Consider the following 21,293-nt stretch of genomic DNA (forward strand, 5'->3'; position numbering starts at 1 on the left):
GAGTTCCTCCTGGAGTTCCTCCTGGAATTCCTCCGGAAGTTCCTCCTGGAATTCTTACGGAAGTTCATCCTGGAATTCCTCTGGAAGTTCCTTTTGGAATTCCTCCTGGAATTCCTCCGGAAGTTCCTCCTGGAATTACTCCGGAAGTTCCTCCTGGAATTCCTCCGGAAGTTCTTCCTGGAATTCCTCCGGAAGTTCCTCCTGGAATTCCTCCGGAAGTACCTCCTGGAGATCCTCCGGAAGTTCCTCCTGGAATTCCTCCGGAAGTTCCTCCTGGAATTCCTCCGGAAGTTCCTCCTGGAATTCCTCCGGAAGTTCCTCCTGGAATTCCTCCGGAAGTTCCTCCTGGAATTCCTCCGGAAGTTCCTCCTGGAATTCCTCCGGAAGTTCCTCCTGGAATTCCTCCGGAAGTTCCTCCTGGAATTCCTCCGGAAGTTCCTCCTGGAATTCCTCCGGAAGTTCCTCCTGGAATTCCTCCGGAAGTTCCTCCTGGAATTCCTTCGGAAGTTCCTCCTGGAATTCCTCCGGAAGTTCCTCCTGGAATTCCTCCGGAAGTTCCTCCTGGAATTCCTCCGGAAGTTCCTCCTGGAATTCCTCCGGAAGTTCCTCCTGGAATTCCTCCGGAAGTTCCTCCTGGAATTCCTCCGGAAGTTCCTCCTGGAATTCCTCCGGAAGTTCCTCCTGGAATTCCTCCGGAAGTTCCTCCTGGAATTCCTCCGGAAGTTCCTCCTGGAATTCCTCCGGAAGTTCCTCCTGGAATTCCTCAGGAAGTTCCTCCTGGAATTCCTCCGGAAGTTCCTCCTGGAATTCCTCCGGAAGTTCCTCCTGGAATTCCTCCGGAAGTTCCTCCTGGAATTCCTCCGGAAGTTCCTCCTGGAATTCCTCCGGAAGTTCCTCCTGGAATTCCTCCGGAAGTTCCTCTTGGAATTCCTCCGGAAGTTCCTCCTGGAATTCCTCCGGAAGTTCCTACTGGAATTCCTCCGGAAGTTCCTCCTGGAATTCCTCCGGAAGTTCCTCCTGGAATTCCTCCGGAAGTTCCTCCTGGAATTCCTCCGGAAGTTCCTCCTGGAATTCCTCCGGAAGTTCCTCCTGGAATTCCTCCGGAAGTTCCTCCTGGAATTCCTCCGGAAGTTCCTCCTGGAATTCCTCCGGAAGTTCCTCCTGGAATTCCTCCGGAAGTTCCTCCTGGAATTCCTCCGGAAGTTCCTCCTGGAATTCCTCCGGAAGTTCCTCCTGGAATTCCTCCGGAAGTTCCTCCTGGAATTCCTCCGGAAGTTCCTCCTGGAATTCCTCCGGAAGTTCCTCCTGCAATTCCTCCGGAAGTTCCTCCTGCAATTCCTCCGGAAGTTCCTCCTGGAATTCCTCCGGAAGTTCCTCCTGGAATTCCTCCGGAAGTTCCTCCTGGAATTCCTCCTGGAATTCCTTCGAAAGTTCCTCCGGAAATTTTTCCTGGAGTTCCTCCTGGAGTTCCTCCTGGAATTCCTCCGGAAGTTCCTCCTGGAATTCTTACGGAAGTTCATCCTGGAATTCCTCTGAAAGTTCCTCCTGGAATTCCTCCTGGAATTCCTCCGGAAGTTCCTCCTGGAATTCCTCCGGAAGTTCCTCCTGGAATTCCTCCGGAAGTTCCTCCTGGAATTCCTCCGGAAGTTCCTCCTGGAATTCCTCCGGAAGTTCCTCCTGGAGTTCCTCCGGAAGTTCCTCCTGGAATTCCTCCGGAAGTTCCTCCTGGAATTCCTCCGGAAGTTCCTCCTGGAATTCCTCCGGAAGTTCCTCCTGGAATTCCTCCGGAAGTTACTCCTGGAATTCCTCCGGAGGTTTCTCCTGGAATTCCTCCGGAAGTTTCTCCTGGAATTCCTCCGGAAGTTCCTCCTGGAATTCCTCCGGCAGTTCCTCCTGGAATTCCTCCGGAAGTTCCTCCTGGAATTCCTCCGGAAGTTCCTCCTGGAATTCCTCCGGAAGTTCCTCCTGGAATTCCTCCGGAAGTTCCTCCTGGAATTCCTCCGGAAGTGCCTCCTGGAATTCCTCCGGAAGTTCCTCCTGGAATTCCTCCGGAAGTTCCTCCTGGAATTCCTCCGGAAGTTACTCCTGGAATTCCTCCGGAGGTTTCTCCTGGAATTCCTCCGGAGGTTTCTCCTGGAATTCCTCCGGAGGTTTCTCCTGGAATTCCTCCGGAAGTTTCTCCTGGAATTCCTCCGGAAGTTCCTCCTGGAATTCCTCCGGAAGTTCCTTCTGGAATTCCTCCGGAAGTTTCTCCTGGAATTCCTCCGGAAGTTTCTCCTGGAATTCCTCCTGGAATTCCTCCGGAAGTTCCTCCTGGAATTCCTCCGAAAGTTCCTCCTGGAATTCCTCCGGAAGTTCCTCCTGGAATTCCTCCGGAAGTTCCTCCTGGAATTCCTCCGGAAGTTCCTCCTAGAATTCCTCCGGAAGTTCCTCCTGGAATTCCTCCGGAAGTTCCTCCTGGAATTCCTCCGGAAGTTCCTCCTGGAATTCCTCCGGAAGTTCCTCCTGGAATTCCTCTGGAAGTTCCTCCTGGAATTCCTCTGGAAGTTCCTCCTGGAATTCCTCCGGAAGTTCCTCCTGGAATTCCTCCGGAAGTTCCTCCTGGAATTCTTCCGGAAGTTCCTCCTGGAATTCCTCCGGAAGTTCCTCCTGGAATTCCTCCGGAAGTTCCTCCTGGAATTCCTCCGGAAGTTCCTCCTGGAATTCCTCCGGAAGTTCCTCCTGGAATTCCTCCGGAAGTTCCTCCTGGAATTCCTCCGGAAGTTCCTCCTGGAATTCCTCCGGAAGTTCCTCCTGGAATTCCTCCGGAAGTTCCTCCTGGAATTCCTCCGGAAGTTCCTCCTGGAATTCCTCCTGGAATTCCTCCGGAAGTTCCTCCTGGAATTCCTCCGGAAGTTCCTCCTGGAATTCCCCCGGAAGTTCCTCCTGGAATTCCCCCGGAAGTTCCTCCTGGAATTCCTCCGGAAGTTCCTCCTGGAATTCCTCCGGAAGTTACTCCTGGAATTCCTCCGGAGGTTTCTCCTGGAATTCCTCCGGAAGTTTCTCCTGGAATTCCTCCGGAAGTTCCTCCTGGAATTCCTCCGGAAGTTCCTTCTGGAATTCCTCCGGTAGTTCCTCCTGGAATTCCTCCGGAAGTTTTTCTTGGAATTCCTTCGGAAGTTCCTCTTGGAATTCCTTCGGAAGTTCCTCCTGGAATTCCTTCGGAAGTTCCTCCTGGAATTCCTCCGGAAATTCCTCATGGAATTCCTCCGGAAATTCCTCCTGGAATTCCTCCGGAAATTCCTCCTGGAATTCCTCCTGGAATTCCTTCGAAAGTTCCTCCGGAAATTTTTCCTGGAGTCCCTCCTGGAGTTCCTCCTGGAATTCCTCCGGAAGTTCCTCCTGGAATTCTTACGGAAGTTCATCCTGGAATTCCTCTGAAAGTTCCTCCTGGAATTCCTCCTGGAATTCCTCCGGAAGTTCCTCCTGGAATTCCTCCGGAAGTTCCTCCTGGAATTCCTCCGGAAGTTCCTCCTGGAATTCCTCCGGAAGTTCCTCCTGGAATTCCTCCGGAAGTTCCTCCGGGAATTCCTCCGGAAGTTCCTCCTGGAATTCCTCCGGAAGTTCCTCCTGGAATTCCTCCGGAAGTTCCTCCTGGAATTTTTCCGGAAGTTACTCCTGGAATTCCTCTGGAGGTTTCTCCTGGAATTCCTCCGGAAGTTTCTCCTGGAATTCCTCCGGAAGTTCCTCCTGGAATTCCTCTGGAAGTTCCTCCTGGAATTCCTCCGGAAGTTCCTCCTGGAATTCCTCCGGAAGTTCCTCCTGGAATTCCTCCGGAAGTTCCTCCTGGAATTCCTCCGGAAGTTCCTCCTGGAATTCCTCCGGAAGTGCCTCCTGGAATTCCTCCGGAAGTTCCTCCTGGAATTCCTCCGGAAGTTACTCCTGGAATTCCTCCGGAAGTTACTCCTGGAATTCCTCCGGAGGTTTCTCCTGGAATTCCTCCGGAGGTTTCTCCTGGAATTCCTCCGGAGGTTTCTCCTGGAATTCCTCCGGAAGTTTCTCCTGGAATTCCTCCGGAAAATCCTCCAGGAATTCCTCCGGAAGTTCCTCCTGGAACTCCTGCGGAAGTTTCTCCTGGAATTCCTCCGGAAGTTTCTCCTGGAATTCCTCCAGAAATTCCTCTAGAAGTTCCTCCAGGAATTCCTGCGGAAGTTCCTCCTGGAATTCCTCCGGAAGTTCCTCAAGGAGTTCCTCCGAAAGTTCCGGAATTCCTCCGGAAGTTCCTCCTAGAATTCCTCCGAAGTTCCTCCTGGAATTCCTCCGGAAGTTCCTCCTGGAATTCCTCCGGAAGTTCCTCCTGGAATTCCTCCGAAGTTCCTCCTGGAATTCCTCTGGAAGTTCCTCCTGGAATTCCTCTGGAAGTTCCTTCTGGAATTCCTCCGAAGTTCCTCCAGGAATTCCTCCAAAAGTTCCTCCTGGAATTCTTCCGGAAGTTCCTCCTGGAATTCCTCCGGAAGTTCCTCCTGGAATTCCTCCGGAAGTTCCTCCTGGAATTCCTCCGGAAGTTCCTCCTGGAATTCCTCCGGAAGTTCCTCCTGGAATTCCTCCGGAGGTTCCTCCTGGAATTCCTCCGGAAGTTCCTCCTGGAATTCCTCCGGAAGTTCCTCCTGGAATTCCTCCGGAAGTTCCTCCTGGAATTCCTCCGGAAGTTCCTCCTGGAATTCCTCCGGAAGTTCCTCCTGGAATTCCTCCGGAAGTTCCTCCTGGAATTCCTCCGGAAGTTCCTCCTGGAATTCCTCCGGAAGTTCCTCCTGGAATTCCTCCGGAAGTTCCTCCTGGAATTCCTCCGGAAGTTCCTCCTGGAATTCCTCCGGAAGTTCCTCCTGGAATTCCTCCGGAAGTTACTCCTAGAATTTCTGCGGAAGTTACTCCTGGAATTCCTCTGGAGGTTTCTCCTGGAATTCCTCCGGAAGTTTCTCCTGGAATTCCTCCGGAAGTTCCTCCTGGAATTCCTCTGGAAGTTCCTTCTGGAATTCCTCCGGAAGTTCCTCCTGGAATTCCTCCGGAAGTTCCTCCTGGAATTCCTCCGGAAGTTCCTCCTGGAATTCCTCCGGAAGTTCCTCCTGGAATTCCTCCGGAAGTTCCTCCTGGAATTCCTCCGGAAGTTCTTCCTGGATATTTATTGTGCCTTTTTTCAAATGATAGAAAACACTCCGTTCACTCGTTTGATCAATGCCCTCAGCATAATCGTTCGTCAATATCACCGGTTTGGCCAATCCGTTTTGCGTTGGCGGTCTTTTCGAGTTCAAATTAAAAAAATATATTTAATCACCTCCCAAACTTTTTCTGCAATGTCACTTGTGCGCCAAATACTCCATAATAAAAAAATACATTCATATTTGCCTAACACCATACAAACTGTTTGCGAATGGATTATGGAATACCCCGGTCATAAGAATGGCTGGTGCTGCATGGCAAATAGGAGATGAACAATTCTGGGGAATGGTGCATTCTGGCGAATGGCTTTCTGGGGAATGGTCCATTCTGGCAAATTGATTCTGGCAAAAAGCCTTCTGGCAAATGACTTTCTGGCGAATGTCATATAACCCCTGAAGCATTTCTAAAGAAACATCGGAAGTACTACAGGAATTTCCGAAAGTTTTCCTAAAACAATTTGCGTAGGTATTCCTGAAGGAACTTCATAAAGATTTTCCCAAAGAAATTCCTAAAAGAATTCGTAAAAGAATTTCCGAATGACTTTCGATATTTCTTTTAACTCCTTCTTTGAATTTTCGAGGAATTTTCAAAGAAATCATTTAGTCAAATTTATTTTTGGAAATACCTTTCTAAATTCCCTTAAAAATTCTTTAAGAAAATCCTTCGGAATTCTTATAGGAATTCCTTCCAAAATTCCTTTACAAATGCTTCTAGGAATTTGTTCAGAAATTCATTTAGTAAATTCTTCGAAAGACCCTTCAGAAATACTTTAATGAGATCCATTAGATTTTTTTAATTCCTATGGAAAACCCTTCAGAAATTCCTTTAAGAATATATACGGTAATTGTTTCAGGAAAACTTTCCGAAATTCTTTAAGGAGAATTCTTTTTGGGAGTTTCTTTTGTAAATTGCTTTAAAATTTTCTGCAGAAATTGAATTTGGAGCTCATTCAATTTTTTTAAAGAAATTGCGTCAACATTTTTTGAAGGATACTCTCAAACAAATGCTTCCGTTAGAAACCCATCCGAAAATTCCTTTCGTAAGAATTTCTGGATGAATTTATGAAGGCCTTTCCAGAGGATTTTCCGAAGGAATCCCAGAAGGAATGACAAAAGAATAACGGCGGATTAGTCTAAATTATCTCTGGAGGGAATTCTTGAAGTGGAAAAGGATTTTCAGAATAAATTTTCGAAGAAATTCCTGGAGAAAATTCAGAATAAATTTCCAAAGCTAATTCCTAGATTTCTTTAAAAACTCTTTTGAAAATAACTCCAAGAAATCCTTCTGAAGTTTTTCAAGAATTAATCAAAATTCTGGGATATGTAATATATTTTTTCAGAAAAAATTTGGCAGATAAAATTACTTGATTAATTATTTTAGAGCGTCTTAGGGGAAATGCTACAAGGTTAAAAACTATTATTCTTCCATTTACTTCCACTATTAACTTTTTTATGTATCAACAAGCAGATACGTATTTCGTTTCCTACTTGGAAACTTCTTCAGTGTTTGTTATCGACTGAAGAAAAACATTGCTCATTAACTTTAAATATGGTGTGTAGGTAGAACTGTAGGTAAAAATTAGGGCATGTCGCTTGGACTGATTCGTCGTCGTCCCGTGGGTAGTGGGTCAGGTGGTGCCAAATCGTGCCCCAGCTTAACTCCGCCAGTGTACGTCTTTTTATTTACCGTATTGACCTTTTTAGGATTTTACATAAGAAACCACTAAATATTACAATTAGAGAATAATTTCGATACAATGCTGCAGACTCTACAATTAAAGTAACATCCCACTAGACGAGGTATATGAACATTCAATCGTGAATTAAGAATCAGCATCATCATGGCTTGTGGAAAATAAAAGCAAGCGCGATGTCAAAAAGCATCAACATGACATTCAGTGACGCTGAACAGAGTTATTATACATATTAGTATTTTACTTTCCTATTTGAATAGACGCTTTTCATTATTTTTCTTCTTATTGGCATTACATCCCCACAGTGGGACAGCGCCGCCTCGCAGCTTAGTGTTCATTAAGCACTTCCACAGTTATTAACTGCGAGGTTTCTAAGCCAGGTTACCATTTTTGCATTCGTATATAATGAAGCTAACACGATGATACTTTTATGCCCAGGAAAGTCAAGACAATTTCCAATCCGAAAATTGCCTAGACTGGCTCCAGGAATCGAACCCAGCCACCCTCACCATGGTCTTGCTTTGTAGCCGCGCGTTTTATCGCACGGCTAAAGAGGGCCCCTAGACGCTTTTCATATCACCTCTAAAATGACGATAGTGTTTGAATCGCGAATTATTTTCACTCCGAAGTGGTGGTGGTACGATCATATTACATGTAGGCATTTACCTTGGTTTGGTTACTGGTTTCAAATTGCTCATGCTTTTTCTGTAACAATCATGGACCAACTGGAACAGAACCTGCAGTCTGCCATTCAAACTCTGCATCCAATGATACATTTGTAGAATAGTTTAATGTGTTCAATATTTCTGAAGTTGCAAACTGTTCGACCAAGCTATATTTATTAAAAGTAGAATAAGCTAAGGTAATAATTGCGCAAAGCAAATCTGTTATCTGCCATCCACAAACGCAAAAAGCATTTTGGTACTAACACTTATTATTAAATTGACAGCGTTTGTAAATAATGTTACTTGGTGGTAGTCAGTGCTTGGTCATTATTCCAATGAAACATATAGCAATGTTTTGTATTTTGCTAACATCATTAACTGATTGCGATGATCGTAGATTGTGAATTCCACGGGGAACTATTTCCCACGGGTGTTCAGCGCTTCGCAGTTGCAAAATCGGCACGAATTGTTTCAATCGCATAGTATGCACGCAGTACTTTTGTAAGTTATGGATTGAAATTAAATTACGTGTGTGAACAACTAACAGTAAATTAATCCCATTAGAATAGCCGTACTACTGTTTTGCTCCAGTGCGTATTCGAGTAGGCGATTCTCGTGTGAAAATGATCGCAAATACCTCAGTCTGGGAATATGCATTATCGAAAAACTCAGCTATGATGATCTTGATGATTTGACGGAGGATAGCTTCCCCAACACAACCAGTTTGGAGTTTCGTGGCATCTACTTCCCTTATTTCACGAGCCATGTGTTCGATTTGCTTCCGGAAGGCCTTCAACAGTTAACTCTTCGCAATGGCCATGTCCGGGAAATAAACCTGCAGTCTTCGTCATCCATTAAGCGACTACGGGTCATCCATACGGATTTAGTCACCCTGGATGCGGTATCGGAGCCCAACTACAGTTTGAAGGAATTGGCCATTCGATCGCCGGTGTTCGCTCGGTGGTCCCCAAGCCTACGGTTCTTACGAGCGCTAGAAGTGATTGATTTGGCGTATTGCAACTTCACCTTTGTCAGTTTGCATTGGTTCGAAAGTTACGAGAAGTTGCGTGTTTTGGATGTGTCGAACAACAAACTGCGGACAATTGCCAGTCGACCAGGTTTGACCTTGCCGGCACTGGAAGAGCTGTACATTTGGAGCAATAGGCTGGAGTTTGTTTGGAGATTTCCGGATGCGTTTCCGAACCTGATGATTTTGAACCTATCGAGCAATTTGTGGCGCTGCAGTTGGGTGTCGCTGGTGCGGGACGCAATCCACGATCAGGGAATAGTGGTAATTGATTCGGATTACTCGTGCGGAAGCGGATGGGTGCTGAATGGAGGGCTGTGCTGCCAAACAAACGAAAATTCGAGAAACGATTCCGGTGGGGTTGACAAAATGAATGATGAAAAATCATCATTTTCGAATGCGATGCTGGATTACATCGTCGACAATACAAAAGGAAAAGTGATAGGTATGCGGTACGGAAGCTCGATAGTCTATGTTGATGAACCTGTTACATAATGATTTTAATTCAATCGGATATGATGTACAGCAATTAAGTCAATTCAATTTAAGTTATTTTCGTTGCTTTACGAAATCTTGGACTAATCGATCTCGAGAATATGAATGCTAATTTCATGTATAGGTTATAACAAAATAAAGAACAAACTAATATGCTACATTGAAATAAAAATAATCTATCAAATAAAATTTGAATTGAATTTTCCGATATTCCGATGTTTCAAATAGTTTCCCTTAGGAATTGGGGAGAAATTCCCATGTAAACTGTAAACAAGCTCAAGACTTTTTTATGTACAGGTTTACAGGTTATCCGACTTCGTCAGTAGATGGGAATAACCAGCGGGGGGGGGGGGGGGGTGGTACATAAATTTTCAGTGCAAAACGTAAACAAACGAGCATAAATTCCATACAAAAATCCAAGATGGCTGAGTTGGGGATATTGACAAGTCGCGTATCGCCGTGCTAGACTCATGATATACGAATACAAAATAATATTTTGGCTTAGAATCCTCGAAGATGATGACTGTGGAAGTGCTAAAAACTGCGAATTATTGTACAAAATATTGGCATATACAATTCTGTGGACTATTTATACAGATATTGTATTATAATAATACAAATCTGTAAGAATTCTATACAACAATTGTATTAAAATCTTCCAAAATTGTATATGCCAAATTTTTATACAGTTTCTGTAAGGTTCTTATGTACAACTGTATTAAAATCTGCCATCCGCTGTTTGGGATAGATACCTTGATCTTAACTGAAGATCATTTTGGAAGCCTTTAAACATCCCATGTTCAAAGAAATTTGAATCATATGCTTATTGAACCGAATTGGGTGTATACTTAATGATGGAGACATTGCAAAAGACCTGCTTGATCTGGTAGATACCTTCAACTGAGCTCGAGAACGTTTTGGAGTACCACGAACATCTCGTTTTCGAGGAAATTGAGTTCATATAATGCGCATTTGCTTATTGAGCCAGTTTGGATAAATGCCGATGATAAAGACATTGCAAAAGCCTTGGTTGGTCAGTTAGATACCGTGGACTGAACTCAAGAATGTTTTGGAGTACCTTGAACATCTCATATTAAAAAAATGGGTTCACATTATGCGCATATGCTTATTGAACCGGATTGGGTATATTCCGATTATGAGGATATTGCCAAAGACTTGGCTGAACTCGAGAACGTTTTAGAGTACCTTGAACAACTTGCATTCAAGAAAATTGGGTTCACATTATGCGCATATGCTTATCGAGCAGGATTGGGCATCTCGTTTTCCTGCAAATTGATCACTGGCTTGACGTTCAAGATGTTTTATCCTCATAGAGTGTTCAAAATTATCAAACATTGTGGCATAGGACTCCAAAATTTCAGATTCATATGCATGCTCTGAGAAACGAAACATTCCCAAGGTTTCGGATATCTGGGTCTTCAGGATATAGCCACACTCTACCTTCAATATTTTTCCTCTAAAGTCATTATCCTGATGAACAACTTTGCTGAAGAAACCGAAGACCTAGTACTCTTCCCGAGCAAAGGCAGATAACTGAAATGATATCAAACTGATAACACGATTGGTCATCCTTGTTATCATCTTGATATTAAGTTATCAATAATGGGATTAACTGATAACTGAATAATAACAAATGTTATTATCAATACAAATTTGATGAGAAGGCACTTAGTGGCTTTTAGTGTAAACGGCACCAAAAATCTATCATTATCATCAATCAATTTTATCAATAGTACTATGGATCTTTTAATTTATGAGAAAGCGAAAGTTTGTTTCTTGTCCAGTCGTGTTTCTCCAGTAAGCGGATCGGCCGGTCTTCGAAATCTGGTTTTGCATTGTGCGGAAATCAAAACGATCGGCCGGTATTTTGTTTAACTTTGCGCAGGTGAGTAAATAAATTCCTTGTCCAGTCGTGTTTCTCCAGTAAGCGGGATTGCAGTAGCCATCGAGCAAGTAAGTGTTTCAGTCACCGAGAAAATAATAAAATATCTATTTCGTGTTTGGTGGCTCGTGACAAGTGCGATCTTCAATTGTTTTCAGTAGCTATCGGGCAAGTAAGTACAGAGTACTGCGCGTCCGTTCGGCCGTCCAAAACGTTTCTCCTCCGTTTTCATATGCCACCGGGCGTGCATACTGCATAGTTTAACATTTTTCTAGTGGCGAGACAGCGAATTAGTGTTATTTCCCATCCTATAGATCGCATCACTTACCGAAGTGAATTCAGATAAATTATCCTTTGTAACTAAAACAATATTCTATCCCAAGACCAGTGGCGCCGGGAGTGGGTGGGATAAGTAGGACATGTCCTACGCATGAAAATACATGGGTAGGACAGTCGAAGCATTGCCCTACCCATGATTATAGTAAGAACATACCATATGGATAACTAAAAGATTCAATACTATCAATACCGTTCCAATTTTTAGATCTTAAAAATATCATTAAAACGTTTCAAAGTTAATCAGAGGTTAAACTGACAATCGTGTAGGTTTCCGGGATTGTACAGGAGAAAACTATTCCGCAAGCTTCTTAGAGTCTATGAGGCATGCTTTCCATTCCAAAAAGTACTCAATGATGTATTGAGATTTTCCAAGAAGTTTTGAAGTTTCTAATAGTTTCTTCTCTTCCATAAAATTGTTCAAAGTTTTCTGAAAGTGCATAATTATTTCTGCTAGTTCAGGGAGGTCAGAGAATTTCTGAAATTTTATAAAAAATGACAGACTGACAGGTGAAGTAATCAAAAGATGAATATTTAAACAAGGATATAGCTTAGCTTAACTTAGCTAAGGCTGACTGTACTTGTCAATGGTTGCTCTCCGTGACTGTCATAACTGGTGTAAATTGCGCTACGATTCAAGTGATTAAAGGTTGGTATTCACTACCTACGGCTCCAGTTAGTTGGGAAAGGAGATAAATGTTAGTGTGTAGTTGTTGGCATCCCCACATTGCCACTAAAACGAAATTTCATCAACTTGGTAAGGTAGATGAACAAAAGTATAGATCGAGGGTTCAAAAATTTGTCTATGCCACATTATGTGATGTAGTCTTTTAGTCTTTGCCAGACCTCCTGTCTATAAGGCAAAAGCGGTATTTACTAAACTGCCGAGCTCGTCTTCAAAGGTTGAGAAACGAAACAAAGATATGGGAGAACAATCGCAGATATACGCGAAAATGAAGCAGTTTATGATGATTGTAGCACATGCGGATGTCTGGTAGCAAGCCTATGAGAAGAAATTTTCCTAAAGTTTATTGGAATCTGTAGGAATCACAAATATACGTACGTTTGAATGAAATCTCAGAAGTTAGAAAAAAAAGTCTGAAATTCGGAGTAACATTATTCTTGAGATTTCTGATACCCCGTAAATGGTACTGAACACCCTTAAAGATTCTTGGACGATCATAAGCTTGACTCGTAGCGATGTTTCTGTAGATTTCTAAAGGTTCGAATTCCTAGAAGTTAGTGATAATTGCTTGAAACCATCAAATATTTTATAAAATTTACAGGAATCCATAATCCCTTCTATAAATTCGTAAAAATGTTTGAAGACATCCCAAGTACCATTTTAAGTTTTATAACACTCTTGAAGACCATAATTTACTTTTCAAGAGTGTTATAAACCTAGTATAAAACCAAAATGTTACTAAGGATGCTAGTCATAGGGTGTTTTATAACTTATCTGAGAAAAATCTTATCCGAAAAAAATATTTTGAAATTCTAGAGGATATCCGGAAAGTCCTTGAAATTCCCTAAAAGTATTCTATAGATTTGATAGTCCAGTTTTTGTCCTACCCACGTCTCGGAACGTGGCCGCGCCTCTGCCCAAGACAATCGTGGAGATGCAGAGGTATACTCGGCCTCTAGTAGCAAAGAGAGTCGAACAAACAATCCTTCCCTTCCTATATGAACGTAAAGACGTGGCCGGCGCCGTTATTGATTCAAGATATTTGAGTTCCCGAAACGTGTATAATGGGTAGCTAGTCCCAAGCCCCATTTATTAAGCTAAGCTAAAGCTAAGCAAAAGCTAAGCAAAAGCTAAGCAAAAGCTAAGCAAAAGCTAAGCAAAAGCTAAGCAAAAGCTAAGCAAAAGCTAAGCAAAAGCTAAGCAAAAGCTAAGCAAAAGCTAAGCAAAAGCTAAGCAAAAGCTAAGCAAAAGCTAAGCAAAAGCTAAGCAAAAGCTAAGCAAAGCTACAAAGCTACAAAGCTAAGCAAAGCTAACAAAAGCTAAGCAAAAGCTACAAAGCTAAGCAAAAGCTACAAAGCTAAGCAAAAAAAAGCTAAAGCTACAAAGCTACAAAAGCTAAAGCTAAGCAAAAGCTAAAGCTAAAGCTAAGCTAAAGCTAAGCTAAAGCTAAGCTAAAGCTGCTAAAAGCTAAGCTGGGCTAAAGCTGAGCTGGGTGGGGGAGCTGGGAGGCTGGGAGTGGTGAGAAAGCTGGAACAGCTGGAGTGGGGCAGCTGGAACAGGGCTGGAGTGGGGCTGAACAGCTAACAGGTAACAGGGTGGAGCTGGTGGAGTGGGGAGGCAGGGTGGGAACTTAAAGCTGGGAACAGAGCTGGAGCTGTGGAACAGGAACAGTGGGGAACAGCCGGAACAGGGGCTGAGGTGGAACAGACTGGGGTGGGCTGGGAACAGCTGGGAACAGACAGCTGGAACAGGGCTGGGGCTGGGAACAGGGTGGGGCTGGTGGGGTGGGCTGGAGCTAAGCTAACAGCTAAGCTAAAGCTAAGCTAAAGTGGGGTGCAGCTAAGCTAAGCTTTTGCTAAAGCTGCTAAAGCTGCTAAAAGCTAAGCTAAGCTAAAGCTAAGCTAAGCTAAAGCTTCAAAGCTAAGCTAAACTAAGCTAAGCTAAAGCTAGCTAAAACTAAAGCTAAAGCTAAGCTAAAGCTAAGCTAAAGCTAAGCTAAAGCTAAGTTAAAGCTAAGCTAAAGCTAAGCTAAAGCTAAGCTAAAGCTAAGCTAAAGCTAAGCTAAAGCTAAGCTAAAGCTAAGCTAAAGCTAAGCTAAAGCTAAGCTAAAGCTAAGCTAAAGCTAAGCTAAAGCTAAGCTAAAGCTAAGCTAAAGCTAAGCTAAAGCTAAGCTAAATGCCACCACCGGATGTTTGACAAGAGATGAACATTCACAGAAATCACGAACACTTTTTTATTCTATTATTTATTTGTGAGGCACTCTGTGTTACTTAACCGCTACTGTGCCGAGATCTACTGTGATATTCTGTTGTATAGAATCCACACAGAATCTATTTTTAGATTTCCATTACTCATTATTGTTGTCGTTGCCAGTCATCTCATTGTGTCCGTTTTTCCATGTTGTGTGTCCATTGATCGTTGCATTGTTCGGTTGCCATCCGGGTAACGTTGGAGGAATACCTCCGAGACGAACAAGTTCAGGACCGATTTGCGATTTGGGCGTAACTTATTTTGTAAACAAACATTGGAAGTCGATTTCCTGCTAAAGCAATCATTTCCTAATAAAACCATGGTACGTCACCGATAGAATAAACTTTCCTTTATCATAGAAGGGAATATGGTAAGGGAGGTATTTTGGACCACTTTAGGAGATGGCCGAATAATTTTTCGAATAAAAATTAGATTTTGTAATAATGCTTGATCAATTTTCTATGCAACTAAAAAGTGGTGAATGCTAGGTAGGATTTGTAGGTAAAAATATTGTAAAACCCACCGAAAGAACCAAACTATCATACATTCTGATGATAAGTAAGATTTAATTTTGGGCCACCTGTTTTCATTTTGGACCAACTATTGAACATATTTTGGACCACTCGAATAATTTTGTATTGCTTGCAAAGCTATGTTACTATTAGATTAAATTAGTGATTTCCAGCATTTTCGGCGTTTTTATCCTAACAAAAGTTATTATTATTATCGTTGGAGAGGTTGGTTCACCTCTGGTAGCAAAAAGGCAAACGTTTGAGTGAACTAAAAAATAAAAAGAAGATATCTCGAAAGTATGTTCGGTTCAATGAAAAGTGAACCTATTTTGCACATGCCTCAGAATACTGTTTTAAAACTTACAATTTTGCAATTTTGCTCGAGATGTGAAACTGCTTCAATCAGGTTTTAATAAGTCAGCAACATCATTCACATGTTTTAAATCTATGTACAAAAAACTTTTTGAAAGTTGACTTCAATTTTACAATGTCGACATGGTTTTTGTCTAATCCAGCCGGAATGGGTAAATGCATGGAAATATTCTTATTAATTGCTATATTTTATAAAAAAAAAACAAATGTAGGAGATACTTTATGGATATTTTCTTTTTGGAATAAAATTTAAATGTTGCATGTTTTATTTAGTTTTGGGTGATATAAATGCAAAATTCAGCTAGGTGGTCCAAAATATGAGCCCGGTCCAAAATACAGCCGTTGCCCTAAGTGGGCCCTCCTTAGCCGTGCGGTAAGACGCGCGGCTACAAAGCAAGACCATGCTGAGGGTGGCTGGGTTCGATTCCCGGTGCCGGTCTAGGCAATTTTCGGATTGGAAATTGTCTCGACTTCCCTGGGCATAAAAGTATCATCGTGCTAGCCTCATGATATACAAATGCAAAAATGGAAACCTGGCTTAGAAACCTCGCAGTTAATAACTGTGGAAGTGCTTAATGAACACTAAGCTGCGAGGCGGCTCTGTCCCAGTGTGGGGATGTAATGCCAATAAGAAGAAGAAGAAGAAGAAGAAGCCCTAAGTGTAGGAGAAAAACGCTTGCATTCTACGGAATCAATTAAACAATGTTTATTTACAAAATAAGTTACGCCCAAATCGCAAATCGGTCCCGAGTTGTCAGTCGTCATCAGCCAGCCGTGACAGTAAGGCGTGTACCCCAAACGCCACCGTATAGGCTGCGGATCCGGCGACTGACGAGGGTTTGGTGGAGGGGCTGGGAATCGCTACGGGACCCTCTAAATCACGAACACTGTTCGAAAAAAAAAATCCATCTAATGATAGTGCTATTCGTTTGCGGTATAAAATCTCATATAAAATATTTTGGAGAAGTCACAATAAATGGAATTCGATCATGATACTACGCACTTAGTTACATACAATGATCTCGCTTTGAGCACTTTAACTGAGCAGAAAACTAAATTGCCCAGTAAAAAAAAATAAAAGCTATCCTTCGGCATTCGGCATTTTCCCATTCCATAAAATATCTTTGGGTATATAGTTTCCGAGATTAGACAATCAAATTAAAGTGACTCATCCAGAACTTTATGATAATTCTTTTTTTGCCTGATATTCCATCGCAAAATACCTATCCAATAATCGGTTTATTGTGTTAATGCTTATTGTGCTTGTGGTTTTTTGAGTTAACATACGTCAAGTCACTTTTCCTTCGTATTACACCCAACGAACTGAAGCTTAAAATCATTTAACAAGTTTGGCAGTCAAGTGAACCATTAAACGCACGCGAAAATTTTGCATCGTTGGAAGAAATGAAACGGGTTTCGACGTAGATGTGAAACATTTCGTGACCACATTGCATTCAATAATCCATAGTAGATTGAAACATCAACTCATCCTTCATGAGAAACTCGTGATTACGATCGTTCTGGTCATTAGCCGTCTTTTCTAAACACGCTCTCATATCAACGTTTTCTGAAGAGAGATTACAAAACACTTCGATCAACCATGTAATCATCATTAGTAGAGACATAGTTTGCGAATAAATGCGCACGCGTTGTCGTTAGTCATAGCTGGAATTGTTTCGAACAAAGTGCACTTCAGATGTTGCAGTTGGAGATGGTTGGTTTGTTACTTATCTGGTATTGTCATATTCTAAACTTTACAGTTAATCAACGCTTCTAATATGTTACCTTTTTTAGCATTTTCATTTCCTTACACTTAATAGTTGCTAACGCAAAGCTCTTTCCCTGCAACCGAAAACAAATCGGTTCAACATGTTACGTGCAAAACATCACGATCGGGCCGGAAGACAGTCACGTGAGCGTCATGTTCGAAGAAGCGCGCCGGCTGGTGATTGAATACAGCAATATTCGAACATTCTCCGAAGCACTGTTTCACAATATACCGGACGTGGAGTCAATCACCCTTAAAGGTGGCAACATAACAGCCGTGAATTTCAGATCGAATAATTTAAATACCCTTCGAATAGACAAAACAGGTCTGGAAAGTTTAGGCATCGCACCGGAGCCGAATCACAGCTTGAACACCTTGCTCATTAACCGCAACTTTATAAAAAATCTGCCGAAATCAATCCGCCATCTGCGCGCACTTTCCATTCTGGATTTATCGCAGAACCAAATCGAATACGTCAACCTCGATTGGTTCCAGCAGATGGAAAACTTGCTAGTGCTGGATCTGTCGTGGAACCGCATCGCCCAAATGGACGCCAGTTCTGACCTGCGCCTGGGCCGACTGAAAAACTTCTTCGTCAGCTATAACAATCTGGGCCAAATTCCGTGGTTCCCCATTGGATTCCCCAAGCTGGAAAGAATACGACTGTCGGACAACTATTGGAGCTGTGCGTGGGTGGCATCGATGAGAAAGCAAATATGGGACCGCAGAATTCGGCTGTTCGATTCGGACAGTGCGTGCAGCGAAAACAGCGAAGGTGGACTGTGTTGCTACGATCAGGTTCCGATCGAGGTGCCCTCAAGGTACGAGCTGATCGAGATTGAATTTCAGGAGCAGGCGGACGGTGTTGCATCCTCCGAGCCGCCAGGAATGATGATGTCGGATCAAGCGAGTCGAGATGAGGGAACGACTTGTGGCGATTTGAGAGAAAGGGTGCGATCGTTAAAAAGGGAAAAGTTGACGTTAGTCAAGGAGAAGGCAGAAATGGCGCAGCAGTACGCGAAGAAGGTTGCTTCAATGCAGGAAGCTTTGCGGAGTGTTCGAGAGGACTTGGAAACTGCGGAAAAGGAAGTGACCCGGTACCGATACAAAGAGAGAATGGACATGATTGAAAGGACTAAGAGAATTGACGAAGATACGATTGTGACTAGAGTTGTTTGATGTATTGTCACCGAACCTGATATTTTTGTTGTTGTCTCACATGCGAACTTCCCTGAATAATGTTATGAGTCATATAATGCAATAATGATGGAAGATAATGTTCAATGATGACTAAATCGTACTGAAATCTTATTTATCGAGCCCGTAAATTTAAAAACAGCACTTTTTTCATTCAAGGACAAGCCTCCCGGAATTCAAAACCAAATTCACTCGCGTTTTCAAGGACACACCTCAATACGGAAGCATCGCACAACTGCATTTTTTTAATTTTTTCACGCATGCTGTAACGTAGCAAAGCTGGAATGCTCAAAATTATATTACAGCAAATTACCTTACCTAGTATGCTGCTCAGAGCGGTAAAGGAAAAATTGCTTCAATTCCTGAAGTAAATTTGGCAGCTGCTCAAGTATGGGAGAAGTGTCACTTTTGACGTAAGGTACGTCTAAGGGGAAGGCGTTTGTAGGGCCTTTATCTTTCGATGGATTTTTGATATTTATATATCAATCGATTCGTAAACTCTCCACCAATTTGCAAGTTGTATTCAAACTTTTGATTATCGACGTTAAACTAGGCAAAATTTCATTTTTTTCCAACCCGGTAAAAATTTCAGAACCAACTAATCCCAATTCATGCATCTCCTACACGGACATCAAATTGATGTAAGTAACGGACTTTTTGGCCCACCGCTTCATTTTCTTTGTGCATAAATGGGGGCCGTCTATCGCACACGCGTGACAATTTTGTTCGGACGTCTGAAAGCGGTCCCAGTGACAACGGCTGCCGCAGCGGTGGCGTTGGTGGTACTAGTGCAGCAGAACATTTTTCGCTTTGGTGGCGGTCGCGGCAGTAGCAGCACGTCATTTACGTCCGAGATTTCACGAAGCGTGTACCAAAAAAACATCGGAGGCGATCGTCACCAGATCTGACAATCAACGTTGGTGAATCATTGGATGGCGCGCTAGTGGTTGCTGTTAATTTGGCACATAATTTAAAATAAATCGTTTCTTTTCATGACTACTATCTGTCGGAGACGAGCCAGCCTAGGGTTGAAAGTCTCCTTAATAAAGACACAAAAAAGGAGTACTATTATATTTTGAAGAAAGTAATGCTAAGAGAATTTACAACCGTACAACCGCTAATGACTAGCGTAATATTAGTAATTGTCCTTGGTGTCGGTCCGAGCAGCAGCCGTTGGGGCGGCGGCTGATTGCTGCAGAAGCATATTTACCCTAGCCCTTAGGCCGATGAGGTTTGCGTAGAAATAACAGTCACTCAAATATATGCATAATGTCCGACAGCCAAGCAGCTTAGAATGCTTTAAAGTGGGCAACATGCTAGGACACTGTGGAATAGATGATATTAACGAAAAAACCGATATGCTGGCGAGACTCGGATCAGCACGCCAGTTTACATGACCAAAACATTTTTGCAGTTTATCAACTTCTTCTTTTCGTATGGAGCTGAAGGCATGGCTATGAAAATAGAAACCAATTTTATTAACGCAACTAATGCTAGGCAATCGAAATCCCAAGCAGCACACATGTTCCACATAGATCACAGCAACTTATATATGACCAGATTAAGTCACAATTAAGTTGCTACAACCAGATTATCACCAGGGGGCAGCAGGGACTACACGCTAAAAATGAACTACTCAAAATTGAGTCGAATCCGACTCATTTTCATTAAAAACGGGACAACTCAAAATTTGAGTAAAAGATACTACTTCAATAAAATGATTAATACGACAGATGCGAATCAAGTTTATCTATCTATCTAAGTGCATTTTACGACAAACAGACTCCTAGTTTAAGTGCAATCATCATTTTATTGAAGTAGTATCTTTTACTCAAATTTTGAGTTGTCCCGTTTTTAATGAAAATGAGTCGGATTCGACTCAATTTTGAGTAGTTCGTTTTTAGCGTGTATGTCCAAGGGCTTGACGATCCCTCCCCAGGCTATCTGCGAGTTGTGGAGCTTGCCTAGGATGTGGTGGGGTTTGACAGTGGTTCCTGTTAAATTCCGATAAAAAGCTGCATGTATCCGCAAGTAGGCCCCGCCAAAGCGACCGTGTGCCGCTCAAAGCACACAAGCCCAAGTCCTGGTGTTAGGTGGAACGCTAAACAGCCCTGACACGACGGCCCTCCGACAAGACAGGAGGTTTGCGCAGGCCCAATAAGCCGCCTGGAAAACCAATCATTACGAACAATATAAGAGATAATGCGACTCGATATAATCGGCAAAGACCTAGGCGACGAATAAAGGATCACGATTGGAAGCTTGGAACATGGAACTGCAAGTCGCTAGGTTTCACAGGTTGCGACAGGATAATCTACGATGAATCACATCCCCGCAATTTCGACGTCGTGGCGCTGCAGGAGATTTGCTGGACAGGACAGAAAGTGTGAAAAAGCGGGCATCGAGCGGCTACCTTCTACCAAAGCTGTGGCACCACCAACGAGCTGGGAAACGGCTTCATAGTGCTGGTTAAGATGCGCCATCGTGTGATTGGGTGGCAGCCAATCAACGCAAGGATGTGCAAGCTGAGGGTTAAAGGCCGTTTCTTCAACTATAGCATCATCAACGTGCACTGCCCACACGAAGGGAAACCCAACGACGAGAAAGAAGCGTTCTACGCACAGCTGGAGCAGACATACGATGGATGCCCACCGCGGGACGTCAAAATCGTCATCGGTGACATGAACGCACAGGTAGGAAGGGAGGAAATGTATAGACCGGTCATCGGACCGGATAGTCTGCACACCGTATCGAATGACAACGGCCAACAATGCTTTAACTTCGCAGCCTCCCGCGGAATGGTAGTCCGAAGCACCTTTCCCCGCAAAAATATCCACAAGGCCACATGGAGATCACCTAATCAAGTAACGGAAAATCAAATCGACCACGTACTAATCGACGGTGAATTCATCTCCGACATCACGAACGTCCGCACTTACCGCAGTGCGGATATTGAATCCGACCACTACCTCGTTGCAGTATGCCTGCGATTAAAATTCTCGACGGTGTACAACACGCGTCGAAGTCGGACGCCGCGGCTTAACATTGGGCGGCTACAAGACGATAGAGTAGCTTAAGAATACGCGCAGCAGCTGGAAGTGGCACTCCCAACCGAAGAACAGCTAGGCACAGCGTCTCTTGAAGATGACTAGAGAGATATTCGATCTGTCATTGGTAGCACCGCAACCGCTGCA

General features: G+C 43.2%; 3 protein-coding genes across 6 annotated transcripts in view; 2 read left to right on the forward strand and 1 right to left on the reverse strand.

Moving 5' to 3' along the window:
- Positions 1 to 21,293, reverse strand: part of LOC134224460 (uncharacterized) — a 346,723-nt gene that overhangs the window by 150,300 nt on the left and 175,130 nt on the right. The window lies entirely within an intron of this gene.
- Positions 7,902 to 9,265, forward strand: LOC134219297 (uncharacterized). Its single transcript, XM_062698019.1, has 2 exons — positions 7,902 to 8,055; positions 8,119 to 9,265. Exons 1-2 carry the CDS (start codon positions 8,039 to 8,041, stop codon positions 9,074 to 9,076), a joined length of 975 nt encoding a protein of 324 aa, XP_062554003.1. The 5' UTR covers positions 7,902 to 8,038; the 3' UTR covers positions 9,077 to 9,265.
- On the forward strand, positions 16,672 to 18,234 carry LOC134219650 (phospholipase A2 inhibitor-like). 2 transcript variants are annotated; one of them, XM_062698451.1, is made up of 3 exons: positions 16,672 to 16,868; positions 16,929 to 17,161; positions 17,228 to 18,234. In XM_062698451.1, exons 1-3 carry the CDS (start codon positions 16,831 to 16,833, stop codon positions 18,079 to 18,081), a joined length of 1,125 nt encoding a protein of 374 aa, XP_062554435.1. In that variant the 5' UTR covers positions 16,672 to 16,830; the 3' UTR covers positions 18,082 to 18,234. The 2 variants fall into 2 exon arrangements, with proteins under 2 accessions (XP_062554435.1, XP_062554434.1); XM_062698450.1 differs by having other exon boundaries at positions 16,679 to 16,868; positions 16,929 to 18,234.

The sequence above is a fragment of the Armigeres subalbatus genome, chromosome 3 (genome assembly GCF_024139115.2).
Source record: "Armigeres subalbatus isolate Guangzhou_Male chromosome 3, GZ_Asu_2, whole genome shotgun sequence".
Classification (NCBI taxonomy): Eukaryota; Metazoa; Arthropoda; class Insecta; order Diptera; family Culicidae; genus Armigeres; species Armigeres subalbatus.